Genomic DNA, 19,520 nt, shown 5'->3' with positions numbered 1-19,520 from the left:
GCTAGGGAGTGACAGATCGATTCTGGTACTTTACCAATGTTAGGAAAACATTTACATACCACAGCACTGTCTACATATGTGAATAGATTTCTTGATTGAGATCAAGTTCAAAGGTTGTGTATGCAAATATTAGAAAAAGCATTCTTATTAGAAGCCAACACTATTACAAAATCAAATTCTTTGATCAACTACCACAGAGACATAAATTTTTCTGGCATTTCCTGCCTATAGAACATACTCTCACATATTGTAACAGGTGTTAACCTTGCTCTTCAGTTGTGCAAAAAATAACACACATCACAAAATATGCCTTTATTCTTACAGTACATAGATGACTACTTTTGATCAATAAGCATCATTAACTCCATATAATAATGTAGTTCTAGTGATAAACTGACTGATTAGCATTAGTGGGAAAGGAGAGGGTCCTTCTACAATGGAAGTCTTTCTGCTAATCTGATCAATTATGTACCTATTTACAAATCCTGTAAATAATATGGCAGGAACACTAGTATTAGATACCCTGTCAATGTTAAGGACATTAGAAATGGAGCAAAATCTTGGATCACAGAAGGACGGAAAAAGTAATTACTCATGGATCTTACTATTGCATAGTGTTATTCACCTTAACTAATAATTTAGGGAGCCCACAAAAATCTTAAATCTCATTGCTGAATGAAAATTTGGAACACTCTACTTGCTAATGTGGATCCAGTACTTTAACAACTACACCACTCACTCAGCAAATACAATGTCCTTCAATAACTCTATAACAAGACTTACAATAACAATTATTCTTGACAGCATGTATGTACATACTAAAAGAACTGTTTTTCCTCTGTTAGTGTATCTATTTACTCATTCCCCATTTACAAATGTTCTCCTCTAAGTTGCAGTCAACAAAACACTATGAGTCAATGCGTTTGTCTGCTTGCCTCATTACCCTTCCAACAGGTTCATCTCCCTTTATATACATGTTTTCTAATACACATCAACATCTTCCCATTTACATGATTTCATTTTGCAAGAGATTCATCTCACTTCTAGTATGACCTCTGTCTTTGTTGATGTCTCTCCTTCCTTTCTTGTTTATCTCAATGGCCGTGCATCAGTCTATTTTTACATGGTCTTTAACTGATCTTTTTCATATCATTTCTTGTCAGTGTCCTTTTTCTCCTTCTTCTCAGTCTAGTTTCCACATCTTTTAATTTAATTTAATCTTTATTTATTTCTCTAAATTTTTTCAACCTCACAGCACTTACCTCTGACTAGACAGCTACCTTTATAAGGGCCACAACTTTAATTATAATCATTACTGAGTACACAATTTTCCATTTGATGCATTGCAAGTGTATTTCTTCTAGAAGTTAACTGTGCCACATTGCAAAACACATATCCTACATCTACATTGATACTCTGAAAATCACATTTAAGTGCCTGCCAGATGGTTCACTGAACCACAATCATAATAGTTCTCTATTATTCCAATCTCATACAGCACACGGAAAAAATGAACACTTATATCTTTAGGTGCATGCTCTGATTTCCCTTATTTTATTATGGTGTTCATTTCTCCCCATGTAGGTCGGCCTCAACAAAATATTTTCACACTCAGAGGAGAAAGTTGGGAACTGAAATATTGTGAGAACATTCCACCACAATGAAAAACGCCTCCATTTTAATAATGTCCCTGGATCATTTCGGTGACACTCTCTTCCCTATTTTGCAATAATAAAAAACGTGCTGCCCTTCTTTGAACTTTCTCGATGCACTCCTTCAAGCCTATCTGGTATGGATCCCACACTACACAGTAGTATTCTAAAAGAGAATGGACAAGTGTAGTGCAGGCAGTCTCTCCAGTAGATCTGTTACATTTTCCATGTGTCCTGCCAATAAAACGCAGTCTTTGGTTAGCTTTCCCCACAACTTTTTCTGTGTTCCTTCCAATTTAAGTTGTTCGTAATTGTAATTCCTAGTTATTTAGTTGAATTTACTGCCTTTATATCTGACAGATTTATCATGTAACCAAAGTTTAACAGATTTCTTTTGGCACTCTTGTTGATGATGTCACACTTTTTGTTATTTAGTGTCAATTGCCAATTTTCACACCATACAGATATCCTTTCTAAAGCATTTTGCAATCTGCTTTGATCTTCCTATGACTTTACTATTCGATAAGTGACAGAATCATCTGCAAACAATCTAAGAGGGTTGCTCAGATTGTCTCTTAAATGGTTTACATAGATAAGGAACACCTAAGGGCCTATAGCACTACCTTGGCGAATGCCAGGAATCACTTCTGTTTTACTCTATGGCTTTCCGTCCGTTACTACAAACTGTGACCTCTCTGACAGGAAATCATGAATCCAGTCACATAACTGAGACGATATTCCATACACACGCAAGTTCACTACAAGCCGCTTTTGTGGAACAGTGTCAAAAGCCTTCTGGAAATCTAGAAATATGGAATCAACTTGAAATCCTGTCAATAGCTCTCAACACTTTGTGAGAGTAAAGAGCTAGTGGTGTTTTTCTTTTTTTTTTTTTTTTTTTTTTTTTTTTTTTTTTTTTTTTTTTTTTGAGGTAATTCATAATGTTTGAAAATAATATATGTTCCAAAAGCCTGCAACATATCGATCTTAATGATATGGACCTGTAATTTAGTGGATTACTTCTACTACTTTTCTTGAATATGGATGTAACATTTGCAACTTTCCAGTCTTTTGATATGGATCTTTCGTCAAGCGAATGGTTGTATATGACTGTGGAGCTATTCTATCAGCATACTCTGAAAGGAACTTAACTGGTATACAGTCTGGACCAGAAGACTAACTTTTATTAGGTGATTACTATTAAAAACAGTCTTGATCACGATTTATTTAACAAGGTGACCGGTTTCGACCACTACTGTGGTCATCTTCAGACCATTGAGTAGGAACCTCTTTCTGTTGGAGAAAGTAGTGATTCTCCAACAGAAAGAGGTTCCTACTCAATGGTCTGAAGATGACCACTGTAGTGGTTGAAACCAGTCACCTTATTAAATAAATCGTGATCAAGACTGTTTTTAATAGTAATTATTTATAAGACATTGATCACTGCTGTTCCCGTAATGCATTCAAATGTAATTCATTTATTGCCATGTCAGGTATTGGAAAATTACAAGAAGTTTAGAGGGTTAGTAGTGATTCTCCAACAGAAAGAGGTTCCTACTCAATGGTCTGAAGATGACCACAGTAGTAGTCGAAACTGGTCACCTTGTTAAATAAATTGTGATCAAGACTGTTTTTAATAGTAATTATTTATAAGACATTGATCACTGCTGTTCCCGTAATGCATTCAAACGTAATAAATTTTATTAAGTGATTTAAGTTGCTTCACTACTCTGAGGATATTTACTTCTACGTTACTCGTGTGGGCAGCTGTTAATGATCCAAATTCTGGAATATTTACTTTGTCTTCTTTGGTGAAGGAATTTCAGAAGGCTGTGTTTAGTAACTCTGCTTTGACAGCACTGTCGTCTATAGTATTTCCAATGCTATTGTGCAGAGATGTTATTGATTGTGTCTTGTTGCCAGCATAGTTAGTTAATTAGTTACATGTTCCATCGCTCAATCTCACGGTAACGTGTCAAGTGCATAAGAAATGCACACATGAATCAAGGTTTCTTTCTTTTGTTTAAAAAATAATAATAATAAATGCTTAAAATTTTTATTACCTTCCCCACTCCCTTAAATGGCACAAAATGCATATATTATACCTACAGATTTATTTATTTATACCTATAGATTTATTTATTCCTATTCAAGAATTAATCTGTGTTACAGAAGGAGTTGTCAAAGAGATATGAGTTTAAAAAAGTTTTACAGCAGCTTTTCTGTGCCAAAGATGGGTTAAGTAGAGGATAGTGTAAATCCTTCTTTCTTCTGGTATTATAATCATGAATGTCACTTTTGTTTATAAACTGGTCCATGTTGTTGAGAACAAATTTCATTACTGAGTAAATGAACTGTGAGGTTGTTATAAGAATTCCTAACCTTTTAAACAGATGCCTACAAGATGTGCGACTATGAGTACCACACATTATGCTAACAATTTTCTTTTGAGCAGTGAATAATTTCTGCCTGTGTTGAGTTACCCAAAAATATTATTCCGTATGACATCAGAGAGTGAAAGTAAGCAAATTATGTTAGCTTGATAATCTCTATACCCTCAAAATCATCAATTATTCTGATTGCAAAAGTTGCTGAACCTTATTGCTTTAGGAGATCCATAATATGAATTTTCCAATTAAGATTCTCATCTATACTGTATGTACACCCAAAAACTTAGGATGCTCTACCCTGGCTACTGACTGTGTTATATTTATAGAAGGAACTGTACTTCTTGTAGTAGAAAATTGGATGTACTTTTTTTTTCTTCCGAAGTTCACAGCAAGCCCAATTGCAGAAAAACAATCAATAACTTTTCCAAAGACAGTATTTGTATAAATTTCTATTGGAATTTCTTTTACTGGATTAATAATGATGCTTGTATCATCAGTAAACAATGTCAGTTTAGCTTCTTGTTCCAGATGAAAAGGGAGGTCATTCATGTATGTCAAGAACAGAAGGGGACCCATGATTGAACCCTTTGAAACACCTAATGTAATTTCACCCCAGTTAGATGAAGTGGGAAACTTCCTTAAATCACTTAAAGCATATAAAGAAACTTTTTGCTTCCTGTTCTGTAGATATGACTTAAATAATTCATACACTGTTCCATTTATACCACAGGATTGTAATTTCTGTAACAAAAATTCAAATCAAATGCTTTGGATAAGTCACAGAAAATTCCTATTGATGTCATTTTTCTGTTTAAGGACTCTGTTATGTTGACAGTGAAACTGCATATTGCTGATTCAGTGGAACAGCATTTTTGAAATCCAAACTGTGGTTTACTAAGTATCCCATTACTGTTGAGATGACTAACCACTCTTGAGTACATTACTTTCTTGACTATTTTTGAAAATGTTGTAAGCAAGGATAATGGCCAGTAATTATTGACATCTGTGGTGTCTCCTTTTTTGTAGAGTAGAGAACTCTACTGTAGACCCTGACAAAAATGTAAGAACTGTGTCTAATAAGTTAGATTAATATGCAGAGATTCAAAAACTGAACTACCGAAGCGCTCATGTGAGACTAAATACTTTCCCCCTGATTAGGAACTTGTAGTATGTCACAAAAGCAGTTTACTTTCCGACGCAAACGATAATGCAGGAACTGTGCATTAGATATCAAATTAACATGCAGGAACTCAAGAAACTAAACTATCAAAGCACACAGATGAAATTATACAATTCACTCCTGGTTAGGAACTCATAGAAGTCACACAATCAGTTACTTCCTTCTTGGTGCTCCTGTCTTGGCTAGTTGATGCTGCTATTGCATTAAATACCAATTTAATTAGTTACAGCAAGAATACACCAGCCTGGAGTGACAATGAATTAAGCCATGACCAATCCAGGGTAGATCAGCAACAGATCTATAACCAGCCATCCCTAGAGATAACTACCACACCTCTTTCATGAAATCTGCCTTAGGAGCTTACAGATTCCTTATTCTTAATTGTATCTTTCTGAGAATTCTGTTCTGGTTTCAGCACCTAATACATGCTCTCCACCTTCTTTTTATCTTAAATATCATCCTTTCATCTGAAAATGGTTTCCAGATGTGATCACCATGAAATTGTATGATCTTTCTTTCACACTATTACACAGCAAATATATACAGCTTATATTCAGTGTGATCATCAAACTTATTGCAGCATTTGATGATGAATAAATAACACAGATATACTTCAACTTAAAGCACATACAAGTTGATGTGAGAAGGCGGTCAATACTGTAAATATTGATATTATAGACATAGACTTGTAAAAAAATGTGTGTATGTGACAAAGAAATAAAGTAATTTAGAATTCATTTTCTAAATGTCATATGTTAACTTACCTGTATAATGAATAGTGATCTGTTTCTGATTGTTTCAGGAATCTTTTCAGTGTGTTCATGTCCTTAATTGTCTGAAAAAAAGGTTAACATTCTATGAAGTAGGTTGTACACCTGAATTTTAGGACAGACATGCTTATTATAAAAGCTTAAATAATATTTGGTGACAAAATTAGCATAACTGTCATTTTACTGGAGACATTACTATTCCTTCGTTCCTTGCTTTATAATTGGTAAAATCTGACACCTGAAGATATCCACTTGATACTTTAAAACAACTAACAGTCAAAGACTTTGAAATTTCCAAAATAATATAGATAGAGACATTTTATAATACAGTTTCAATACTACTGCTGTTGTATTTGTGGGATAGATAGTGGTATGAATGGTCCAAGAATAAGAGTGTGAACTCTCCAGCATAAAAAATATTAATGACAAGTTTTTTGTTTGCAAAGATAATTTCAATGTGACACTTTGGTAACAAAGCAGGAAGGAAGACATGTGACAGTAACAAAGGAGTACAGAACTGATCAATACATGTAGTCACAGGAGGCTTGAATTAGTGAAGAAAGCATCAGGAGAATATCATTCATACTAGATTTTACAGAGAAGCAATATTTTTTTCTCCTCAATGCCAGGTTGGTATGTATCAAAAAGTCATAGTCACATATATCTTTCCATATCCATCTTGTATAGTCTCTCTTTTGCAGGTCACGGAATAGTGCAATGAGATATAAAAACAATGAAAAAGGAATGGCCTACTTATTAAGGTGACTGCAGAGATGGCACAAATAAAGTGAACTGAATGAGTAGTGGCACATTATTATACTCATTTACACAGCAACAATCAAAATGTGTACATGTCATATACAGAAGATACATATTAGAGATATTACTCAAAATGAACTTCCTGGAACAAACTTCATGCTGCAACTCACTGAAATAATTTGCCTGTGATATCCCACAACATGTCTGTAATAATAATTGCTACTATATAGTCTTCTCAGCATTTGCAGGCAGTATTACACAGTCGGACATCTGACATTTGGAGAGCGGTATCCATATATATATATATATATATATATATATATATATATATATATATATATATATGATATTTTGCCCAATTTACTGATTTGGTCATACATCTACTAAAAATGTATGTACATCTTCCCTGCGAGATGGTAGCGTATCATCCTGTAGTTAAATATTGGTGATTTTCAGGCACGTCACCCTGCATTTCTGCTAGCACATATTGCAAAAACAAGGGGTACAAAGACATATCAGCCTTCTCAGCTAGCCAGTATGAGCAAAGAAAATATTTATCATTTGTAACTGCGGTGTTAGAAAGACTGGCCATGTACACTTCTACTCATCAAAAATTATACCTAAAAAGTGTACATTTCACCTTGGAAAAAAGTTGCCTTACCTGTTTGTAATACTCAAAGGAGGAAAAAGGGTAACTATATGTTTTCATGTCAGCAATCATGGACAAGTTCATTCAGCATACTTAATTAGGAATCAATATCTGCACAATGGTTTAGCAATAAGGGTAGGAAATCATTCCTTGAAGAATCTGATGAACTGATGACTTGATCATTCCCATCTACCTGGATATTTGGCGCACAGATGGTGGGGATTCATTATCTGTTATATCAACAATGAAATCCTTAATGTCAAGAGAGGAAACACGTTAATAAAACATTCTCGGGTTTCAAGCTGCGTCAAGTGGTTTACTGCCCATGAGCTTTTGACAGATATCTCCTCTGCCATTGTCATCCACTTGACAATGGCAGAGGAGATCTCTGCCAAGAGCTTGTGGGCACTAAACCACTTGACACAGCTTGAAACCTGAAAATGTTTTACACTCCTGGAAATTGAAATAAGAACACCGTGAATTCATTGTCCCAGGAAGGGGAAACTTTATTGACACATTCCTGGGGTCAGATACATCACATGATGACACTGACAGAACCACAGGCACATAGACACAGGCAACAGAGCATGCACAATGTCGGCACTAGTACAGTGTATATCCACCTTTCGCAGCAATGCAGGCTGCTATTCTCCCATGGAGACGATCATAGAGATGCTGGATGTAGTCCTGTGGAATGGCTTGCCATGCCATTTCCACCTGGCGCCTCAGTTGGACCAGCGTTCGTGCTGGACGTGCAGACCGCGTGAGACGACGCTTCATCCAGTCCCAAACATGCTCAATGGGGGACAGATCCAGAGATCTTGCTGGCCCGGGTAGTTGACTTACACCTTCTAGAGCATGTTTGGTGGCACGGGATACATGCGGACGTGCATTGTCCTGTTGGAACAGCAAGTTCCCTTGCCGGTCTAGGAATGGTAGAACGATGGGTTCGATGACGGTTTGGATGTACCGTGCACTATTCAGTGTCCCCTCGACGATCACCAGTGGTGTACGGCCAGTGTAGGAGATCGCTCCCCACACCATGATGCCGGGTGTTGGCCCTGTGTGCCTCGGTCGTATGCAGTCCTGATTGTGGCGCTCACCTGCACGGCGCCAAACACGCATACGACCATCATTGGCACCAAGGCAGAAGTGACTCTCATCGCTGAAGACGACACGTCTCCATTCGTCCCTCCATTCATGCCTGTCGCGACACCACTGGAGGCGGGCTGCACGATGTTGGGGCGTGAGCGGAAGACGGCCTAACGGTGTGCGGGACCGTAGCCCAGCTTCATGGAGACGGTTGCGAATGGTCCTCGCCGATACCCCAGGAGCAACAGTGTCCCTAATTTGCTGGGAAGTGGCGGTGCGGTCCCCTACGGCACTGCGTAGGATCCTACGGTCTTGGCGTGCATCCGTGCGTCGCTGCGGTCCGGTCCCAGGTCGACGGGCACGTGCACCTTCCGCCGACCACTGGCGACAACATCAATGTACTGTGGAGACCTCACGCCCCACGTGTTGAGCAATTCGGTGGTACGTCCACCCGGCCTCCCGCATGCCCACTATACGCCCTCGCTCAAAGTCCGTCAACTGCACATACGGTTCACGTCCACGCTGTCGCGGCATGCTACCAGTGTTAAAGACTGCGATGGAGCTCCGTATGCTGCCACGGCAAACTAGCTGACACTGACGGCGGCGGTGCACAAATGCTACACAACTAGCGCCATTCGACGGCCAACACCGCGGTTCCTGGTGTGTCCGCTGTGCCGTGCGTGTGATCATTGCTTGTACAGCCCTCTCGCAGTGTCCGGAGCAAGTATGGTGGGTCTGACACACCGGTGTCAATGTGTTCTTTTTTCCATTTCCAGGAGTGTATTAACGGATATCGCTGCAAAAGCATCCATTCGTACAGGAGATAGGTTGATTACATTTTCTTTCAATATGCATGTGATAAACCTAACCAGAATCCTTTATACAAGAAGCCAGGCAAGGAACATTTTAGTGTCAAGACGCCCGAGGCATTGGGTGTTGTGATGCTGTAGCTGTATTTCTATCACAAGATCCAAAGGCCATGTTCACATAATAATATTTGCTGAAATATGTATCCATAGCAAATACAAGTACATGACATTCCTTGGGGCTGTGTTGATTGTGGTCCTGTACCTATGGCTATGGCTCTTGAGCTTTGATCTTTGTTACATTGATAATTACCAGTTTTGGTGGGTTTTTCCCTTTTCACCAAATGTCAGTACTCTTGACCACCTTTCTGTCAGTCTAGGTGACCATGACATTGTTTATTTCTTCTTCCTCATTACACAAGTAAGTTTGTTAAAAACTGTTAATGCTACTCTCAACTTTATTAGAGATCCCTGTACTGTTTCTTTTCCAGGTGTTTATTGTGAGATATTTTGTATATGTTTCATCATCTGTTCATTCACTCATTCAACAATAGCGTTCTGTCAATCCAGCCAAAAAGGACAGCCTTCAGGTGGGTGTGGAACATGCTTAGTTATAGATTAACAGGCAGATGCAATTGCTATGAGCAACTTTTATAAGAATGCTAACAATAAATTATGACTAGCACTAATTTACTCAACTGATAATTATGGTAAGTGCTTCTAGATTATCTTATGTATGCATGTTAGGAGAAAATCAGTTACTTTAAAAACAGCCACTGCTCCTCCTCCATACTACTCAGCTGCTGTTATCATCCAATACTTCAAACAAACTTTACCCAGACTGCAATTAGGTGTTTATATACTGGCAAAATCAGGATCTGTCTGATAAATTATTGGAGACATGTAGAATTTACATTCCTGAGTTCACATATTAAGATATACACTAAGGTGACAAAAGTCAGAGGACAGTGATATGCACAAATATAGATGGCAGTAGTTTCGCATACACAAGGTATAAAAGGGCAACGCTTTGACGGAGCTGTCATTTGTACTCAGGTGATTCATGTCAAAAGGTTTCCAACATGATTATGGCCACATGACAGGAATTAACAGACTTTTATTGCAGAATGATAGTTGGAGCATTCCATTTTTGACATCATTAGGGAATTCAATATTCTGAGATCCACCGTGTCAACAGTGTGCCAAGAATACCAAATCCAGCCATTACCTCTAACCATGGACAAGGCAGTAGTCGAAGGCTCTCTCTGAATGACCAAGAACAGAGGTGTTGGTGTAGAGCTGTCAGTGCTAACAGACAAGCAACACTGCATGAAATAACTCCAGAAATCATTGTGGAACATACAACGAACATATCAGTTATGACAGTGTGGCAAAATTTGGTGTTAATCTGCTACAGCAGCTTATGACCGATGTGAGTGACTTTGCTGACAGAATGACATCATCTTCAGTGCCTCTCCTGTGCTCATGATCATATCAGTTGGACCCTAGGCAACTGGAAAATCATGGCCTCGTCAGACAAGTCCCAATTCCAGTTAGTAAGAGCTAATGGTAGGTTCTGAGTATGGCACAGACCCCACAAAGCCATCGATCCAAATTGTCAATAAGGCATTATGCAAGCTGGTGGTGGCTCCACAATGGCGTGGGCTGTGTTTACATGAACCTATCACTGACTGAAGACGGTTATGTCCGGCTACTTGGAGACTGTTTGCAGCCATTCATGGGCTTCATGATCACAAACAATGATGTCATGTCACCAGGACACAATTGTTAGTGAGCGGCTGAATAACAGTCTAGACAATTCGACTGAATTATCTGGCCACTTGGACCACCTGAAATGAATGCTATAGAACATTTACGGGACATAATCGAGAGGTCAGTTTGGCTGCAACATCTTGCACCTGCAACATTTTTCCAATTATTGAGGCAACATTGTTCAATATTGCTGCAGGGAACTTCTAACGACTTGTTAAGTCGATGCCACATTGAGTTGCTGCAAATGTGCTGAGCAAAAGGAGGTACCCCACGACTGTTGTCACCTCAGTGTGCTGTATATATTGGGTGAAAGTTGTATTTTTTTACTTTGTGTTTAAATATTTAGGCATTTTCAATTTCCTATCTTATGTACACTGGTATCCTGCCACAAACTTTTGCACCAGAATATAAAAAGTCATTCTGAACCCTAGAGAAGGATGCTTAGTCTATAGGGAATTATTTCTACTTCTAGTATTGTGCTTGTGAATTGCTGAGTTCATTTACATTCTCTTGTTATTAACCACAACTAGTATTAGAGACTATATATACTGGTAAGCTCCCTGAAGAGATTTGAGACATTTTTAGTCATCAACTTTACAAGTATTCTTACTGAAAACATCCATAGAATAGAAAGTTTTTTATGCCATATACTGCAGGACAGAATTCAGTGAGGGTCTGCTAGCAAACTTGTCTCCAGGTCTACACAATGAGAGATTCCTGGGTGCAAAGCCGGCAGAACTGAGCTTTTGGCTTATGTATCCACGACAGTTTACTATCAATCTGGACACCCATGAACTTCACACATGGTGCATCATGCAATGTACACCCATTAATCTGAACTTCTGGTAGAGTTACTTAACAGCTCAAAATTTTCCCCATAATTTACTGGAAGTCACTAGTCACAGACACATGTGTTAAAATACTCGTGAATCTTAAAGAAACATGGCACCTGTTTTGATAAAACAGTTTGTGAGTTTACATTTTTCAACAAAATAATTTGCATATTGACACCTGAAACCCACCCACTCACTGAGTTTATGAATTTATTGTGATCTAGTGTCTGTCATAATATGAATTTTTTTCAAACAGTTTTGGGTATTTAATGTAATAAACGTAAGTGCAAGTTCTTCACAACCAAAACACCACTTGGATTACACACAATTTGACTTTTCATTTGTCTGGATTGTGGAAAACAGTTGCAGATAAAAACTTTTTTGTGTAATGGTGTTATGAAAGAAGTGTTGTGTTAGTGGCTCGAAGTATAACTGTAAAGTTTTTCCCTTCTGAATAACATTACAAAGTTAACAAAATATTGGAGAAGTAAGGGTGACCATGTAGAAAAATGTGGTTTTTGTATTTGAAAACACTGAGAAATAGTGTTTATACGCTAGAATTTTGTGTGTATGATTGTGTTTGTTTGTGTCTATAGACCTGCCAGCGCTTTCGTATGGTAAGTCACATCATCTTTGTTTTTAGATATATTTTTCCCGCGTGGAACGTTTCCCTCTATTATATTCAGATTATGTTTTTTTCAACTTAACACTAATTATTGAGTAGTGGAGCTAAGAATAATAACTGATTTATAGAATAAAAAATGTCAACAGAAATCTCATAAGATCAGGAAACAGCATATCATAGTGTAAACAAATGTTGTTTTTCTGGTTTTCAGCATTGATTGGAGCACTTTCATTTGTGTAAAATGGGAGGAAAAATAAGAGATTGTAGTTAGTAAAACTATATGGGGTGGCTAGAAAGTCCCTAATCACCTGAACTAAATGCATGTAACAGTGTAAAATAGTGACAATAATGGAAATTCCTTGATGGAACAATACATAAAATAAAGTAAAGGCAACCACTCACCTTTAGCCAATTGATGTGTGGCGCGCGCGCACGCGCGCACACACACACACACACACACACACACACACACACACACACAAATGTACACTACCGCAGTTGACACACACACACACACACACACACACACACACACACACTACTGCAGTTGAAGGATCCAGACACACTACTACACAGAGAAGTCTTTTTTAACATTGTTACCAAAAAATCTCAAAAAGTACTTGCCTGATTTACTTCAGACTTTTACACAATACTCTAATGAACATCTGGACAATGTAGGCTGTATGTTTTTTTAAATACATATGAAATATAAAATACGAAATTTGAGTACTAAGGGGGAAACACTGTTAGCAGAAGTCTCAAAAAGTTCTTGACTGACTTACTTCAATTGTCTTATATGACACTCTAATGAACATTAGGACAGATATAGGCAATATGAATGCTCATCAGTTATGTATACAAAGCAGGGTGTATGTGAGTATGTCTGGGATCTCCTCCCAAGCCCCTGGATAGATTTCAACCAAATTTGGTACATATATCAAATTTGGCACAGAAGCAGCAGGTCTACAAGTATCAGCGTTGTGTAGTTTATAACCTCCTAGCTTCAACAGAAGTGGAGATTTAGCCAAAAACGTTTTTCTTCCAGCCTCTAGCGTATAGGCTGCCCTGCACAACACATATGATTGTGAGAACAGTACTGGCCTGCCCAATCAATCTGCTTTGCAGAGCAGCCAATACGTTAAGAGCAAGAAATAGTTTTCCAGGTTCCGACATATTGGCAGCCGATCAGGGCAGGTGTTTTGTGTTGGCCAGAGAGAGGATGTAAGGGAAATGGGCAAAGAGAAATAGATGTGAACAGACTGAGGGAGAAGAGGTGGACACAGAGAGGGGAAGTGGAGGTGTGCCGGCCAGGGTGGCCGAGCGGTTGTATGTGTTACAGTCTGGAACCGCACGGCCGCTACAGTCGCAGGTTCGAATCCTGCCTCGGGCATGGATGTGTGTGATGTCCTTAGGCTAGTTAGGTTTAAGTAGTTCTAAGTTCTAGGGGACTGATGACCTCAGCAGTTAAGTCCCATAGTGCTCAGATCCATTTGTGGAGGTGCGTCCAATATAGGTGTTGATGCATATGGATGTGAATCCACAGGGAAAAGGCTGATTTAGCATATGAACAAACTGAACAGTAGTCTCTAGATTCTCTGTGAATAACAAAACTTCTTTGGTGTTTGGCTTGTTGAGAGTGCAGTGTCCATCACAGTGTAGTAGAATGTTCTTGGCCTGGTTGTAACTGATGTCCTGCGAGATTGGAAGCTTAATGATGAAGACAGTGGTGACATCCTGTGACACGGTGCAGATGCTGCACTCAATTACGGCTAGCAGTTTGGACACAGCGGGTGAGATGGTCCTTGGACTGTGAATGTGAGCAGATGTCAATCAGATGAGTCAGGAACGCTCAGCAATGGGAGCTCCAAGCTGAGGAACCATAGTGAGTGGGCCATAGCGTTACTACAGATGAGCTGCACTTATTGAAGAGAGCTCCATGCTGAAGAACCATGAACGGTCACTATCTGGCCATGGAGCTGCCCTGATGTGCAATTTCCGTAGTTCAGCTGCACCGCAGCCTTTACAGCAGGTTCATGGATGGGTGCTGGGACCAGCACTGGGAGTAGTGAGGTAGTGCCAGAACTGGCAGCACCACCTGTGATAAGACTTGTGATCCCAAGACAAGTGGCAACCTCTGGAGACTCGGAGTAAAACAGTCCTGCAGATTTACATTTGGATTGGATTGTTTCCTTCTGATTGTTAGAATTTGTGTAATGAAGAGGCAAGGATTGCAGGTCACTTCTGCTACCTGTCTGAAGGGTAGTTGAACTATAAGCGCTAGCTGTATGGTATCACAGTGGTTACACAGATTATTAGAATGCATTTGCATGAGCTTATGGATGTGGGAGAGGAGGGAACAGAACACATGATGTGAGAAGAGGGTAGTGGGATACTGAGAGGCAGGAGCAGGAAAGGCAGATGACTCAGCAGCTGCACAACAAGATGAAAGGAGTTGATAAGACAGTTAACATTTGAACCTCTCATACTCATCACTAAAACAGCTTAAGTGCTCCTCTTGTGAATTGCAACATAACTGTCATATGACTGCTCAGGGAAGAGAATAAAGCCTGTGTGTTGACCAGTTCATTATTCGCCTTTCTGTGTTTGGTAAGGGATAATGGCAGATACCAGTGATTCCACGTTGGAGGAACACTTAGTGACAAATGAGTGGGTCCATAAATGGAAGCATAATAATAATAATAATAATAATAATAATAATAATAATAAAAATTGGAAAACCACACTTAATATCCAAACAAATTCAAATAATATCACATCACAGCCAATACAGATTAAGCGTGGAATATACCAAGGAGACTCATTAAGTCCTTTCTGGTTCTGCCTTGCTCTGAACCCACTATCCAACATGCTAAATAATACAAATTATGGATACAATATTACTGGAACATACCCACACAAAATCACACATTTGCTATACATGGATGATCTAAAACTACTGCAGAAACAAATCAACAACTCAACCAATTACTAAAGATAACAGAAGTATTCAGCAATGATATAAATATGGCTTTTGGAACAAAAAAATGTAAGAAAAATAGCATAGTCAAGGGAAAACACACTAAACAAGAAGATTACATATTGGATAACCACAGCGACTGCATAGAAGCGATGGAAAAAACAGATGCCTATAAATATCTAGGATACAGACAAAAAATAGGAATAGATAATACAAATATTAAAGAAGAACTAAAAGAAAAATATAGACAAAGACTAACAAAAATACTGAAAACAGGATTGACAGCAAGAAACAAGACAAAAGCTATAAATACTTATGCTATACTAATATTGACCTACTCATTTGGAGTAGTGAAATGGAGTAACACAGACCTAGAAGCACTCAATACACTCACACGATCACAATGCCACAAATATAGAATACATCACATACATTCAGCAACAGAAAGATTCACATTAAGCAGAAAGGAAGGAGGAAGGGGATTTATCGATATAAAAAACCTACATTATGGACAGGTAGACAATTTAAGAAAATTCTTTATAGAACGAGCAGAAACTAGCAAAATACACAAAGCAATCACTCATATAAATACATCGGCTACACCACTGCAATTTCATAACCACTTCTACAACCCTTTAGATCACATAACATCAACAGATACGAAGAAAGTAAATTGGAAAAAGAAAACACTACATGACAAGCACCCGTATCATCTAACACAGCCACACATCGATCAAGACGTATCCAAAACATGGCTAAGAAAAGGCAATATATACAGTGAGACGGAAGGATTCATGATTGCAATACAGGATCAAACAATAAACACCAGATATTACAGCAAGCATATTATTAAAGATCCCAATACCACAACAGATAAATGCAGACTTTGCAAACAACAAATAGAAACAGTAGATCACATCACAAGCGGATGTACAATACTAGCAAATACAGAATACCCCAGAAGACATGACAATGTAGCAAAAATAATACATCAACAGCTTGCCCTACAACATAAACTTATAAAACAACAGGTTCCCACATACAAGTATGCACCACAAAATGTACTGGAGAATGATGAATACAAATTATACTGGAACAGAACCATTATAATAGATAAAACAACACCACATAACAAACCTGACATCATACTTACCAATAAAAAGAAGAAATTAACACAACTAATCCAAATATCCATACCCAATACAACAAATATACAAAAGAAAACAGGAGAAAAAATTGAAAAATACATCCAACTGGCTGAGGAAGTCAAGGACATGTGGCATCAGGATAAAGTTGACATTATACCAATTATACTATCAACTACAGGAGTCATACCACACAATATCCACCAGTACATCAATGCAATACAGCTACATCCAAACTTATATATACAAATACAGAAATCCGTAATTATTGATACATGTTCAATTACCCGAAAGTTCCTAAATGCAATATAACATATACCGTACAGTTAAAATGAAGTCACGCCTGATCAAGGGCCACGTCACTTTCCATTTCTGACCAGACATAACGTCTGAGAAAAGAAAGAAATAATAATAATAATAATGACAATAAGAACAATAATAATATTAACAATAATGATGCTGTATGCCTCAAAGATCCTGTGCAAGTCTTCCAACTGGATGCAACTTTGGCACCTTACATGTCCCTGAGCCAGTGATACCCAGTGAACCCAGGTCATCATCCATCCAAGTACTGACCAGGCCCAACACTGCTTAACTTTGGTAATCTGGCAAGAACTGCTGTATCCAATGTAGTAAGGCCATTAGCAAGACACAGGTGATGGATGGGTTTTGAGAATGGTTCAGTAAGGAGCCACATTTTCAGACACTGATCGCGTCGGAGAAGATAGCTTTTGGCCTGGAGAAATGGTTTGTCTTCTCCACAATGACAACTTCAGCATCAGCAAATTTTATTATGTGGTCTGTCTCACACAGCGCACACTCACCATGGCTGATTTTGCCACCTGTCTCCACCTGCAATATCATTTATCCTGGTGTTGATGGATTGTACAGGCATTCCAATACTGACTTATCCTCATGTACAAGTCATGTGGTATATTCCCAACACTGAAAGCGAATTCCTTTTGTCCTTTGTTGATCTGAGACACTCTTTGATTTTCTCGGTTGGTTTGTAAATAGTATTTACATCAAGTCTGCACAATGTATGATCAATTCTGTCCATCACCCTGGGAATGTAAGGCAGAAAGCCCCTACACCACATTTCTTCTTCCAATGTGTCACTTCGCTAAGAGTTATATTTCATGATATTTCTTATGCAACTGATGGAGTACCCTTTGCTCCTCAGAACGTATTCCAGGTGTTTCATCTTGTGTATGAGGCACTGTGGCTGACACATTCATCTTGTGTGCATTATGAGAACATTAATCATCCCTCTTTTCTAGTTTCAGTAATGATTTGACAGTTTATGCACACATCAGTCAGCGTGTATCAGTTTTCAATACATACTGTATCCAAAGTTTGTAGTGTTTCGAGAATTTCTGTGTAAATTCTAGAACCACTTGGCCTTCTACCATCTCAAACACACAATATTTTAAATACAAATGTGAGAGAGCCTATGTACTGCTCACCACCTGTCTGTGTGTGCAGGTTTGAAGTTTATCGTGAGACGACTATAGATGTGGTGGTCGAACAGCACATACAAGTGTTTGCCAGTCATGCCATAGAAGCCATAATGAAAGAACAAGGAGTGTTTATGCATTCTGTGCTGTATTATAACTTTGACGATTGTAGTGGAAAAAAAAAAAAAAACCAGTTGAAGTATTGTTAATTAATGCTTGTTTTGGACTTGGAAAGGAAAAGACATGTATTGAGATTCATAGTGAGAAGAGGAATGGTTATTAAACCAACTCTCTTATAAATGTTATTTAGTTGGTTTCTGGTAGTCATATATCTATGTTCTGCAGACAATTCTGTTTAGTTTTGAGTCAAATACATCGTTAATCGATGAGTATGGTGACCAAAATTTGTATATGTGATCATCAGATTACAAAGATAAGAAAATATTATTTTTTTGCCTAACACATCACAAACTGTTAGAACTTGGCGACCTTTGAAGGTCACAGAAGAAAACAGGAATTTTGAGACGAAAACAAGATAAGAAGATGATATGTGTGGCCTTAGCAACTGAGTATAACAAGATGAGAGAACCATTACGAGAAACTGGACTACGCCTAAAAATCACATGAAGAAAATTAGTAAATGCAACAAAAGGGAAGACGTAAGAAAGCCATAATGTTAAAAGAAAGGAGAGAAGATCTCAACGTATTAGACTAAGAAGAGATACGCCGAGAATAATTTGACTAAGAATATCTGATGTGGGGAGTAGACAGCTCTCACATGCATCGCGAGGACGCAGATGCAGAAAACAACATCCAGCCTAAACTCTATGCTGGATGAGCATAAAACAGTACTTTATTGTTTGAGTGTAAAGTTGGATAAACTGTTGAGTGAAGTGTACTCATGTAGTTGTTATACTTAGAGTGAATTTTTAAATGTTTACTAGATTGAAAGCTCATAGGAATATGGATAACGTGAAACAATGTACCCGACTCATACAACTATGGTTGGTGGTGACTTAAATTACCATTTATATGGTAAATCCAAATTAGTTATGTAAGTGTATACGAGACGTGGCTTGAATTCAGAGAAATAGTATCGGCAGCAACTGAGAGATTTATACCAAATAACTTAACAAACGATGGAGCTCGTCATCCTTGGTACACAAAATGGGTCAGAACACTGTTGCAGAAGCAATGAAACAAACATGCCAAATTTAAACAGACGCAAAATCCCCAAGACTGGTGATCTTTTACAGAAGCTCGAAATTTAGTATAGACTTCAATGCGAGATGATTATAACAGTTTCCACAACCTGTACAAAACCTGGCAGAAAATCCAAAGAGACTCTGATCATATGTGAAAAATGTTAGCGGCAAGAAACAATCAAGGCCTTCTCTGTGCAATAGCAATGG

The 19,520-nt window shown here is 38.2% G+C and overlaps 1 protein-coding gene across 2 annotated transcripts in view; it reads right to left on the bottom strand.

Annotated features, from left to right (window-relative positions):
* The window catches only part of LOC126194783 (protein Njmu-R1-like), a 101,881-nt gene that overhangs the window by 1,641 nt on the left and 80,720 nt on the right, over positions 1-19,520 (bottom strand). For both annotated transcript variants that reach the window (XM_049933082.1, XM_049933083.1), the window contains exon 7: positions 5,987-6,057. In XM_049933082.1, the coding sequence (XP_049789039.1) occupies positions 5,987-6,057 (71 nt within the window). The remainder of the gene's footprint in view (positions 1-5,986; positions 6,058-19,520) is intronic.

Source organism: Schistocerca nitens, chromosome 7 (assembly GCF_023898315.1).
Source record: "Schistocerca nitens isolate TAMUIC-IGC-003100 chromosome 7, iqSchNite1.1, whole genome shotgun sequence".
In the NCBI taxonomy this organism is placed as follows: domain Eukaryota; kingdom Metazoa; phylum Arthropoda; class Insecta; order Orthoptera; family Acrididae; genus Schistocerca; species Schistocerca nitens.
The sequence above is the reverse complement of the archived record's forward strand: the minus strand, read 5'-3'. Positions and strand labels throughout refer to the sequence as shown.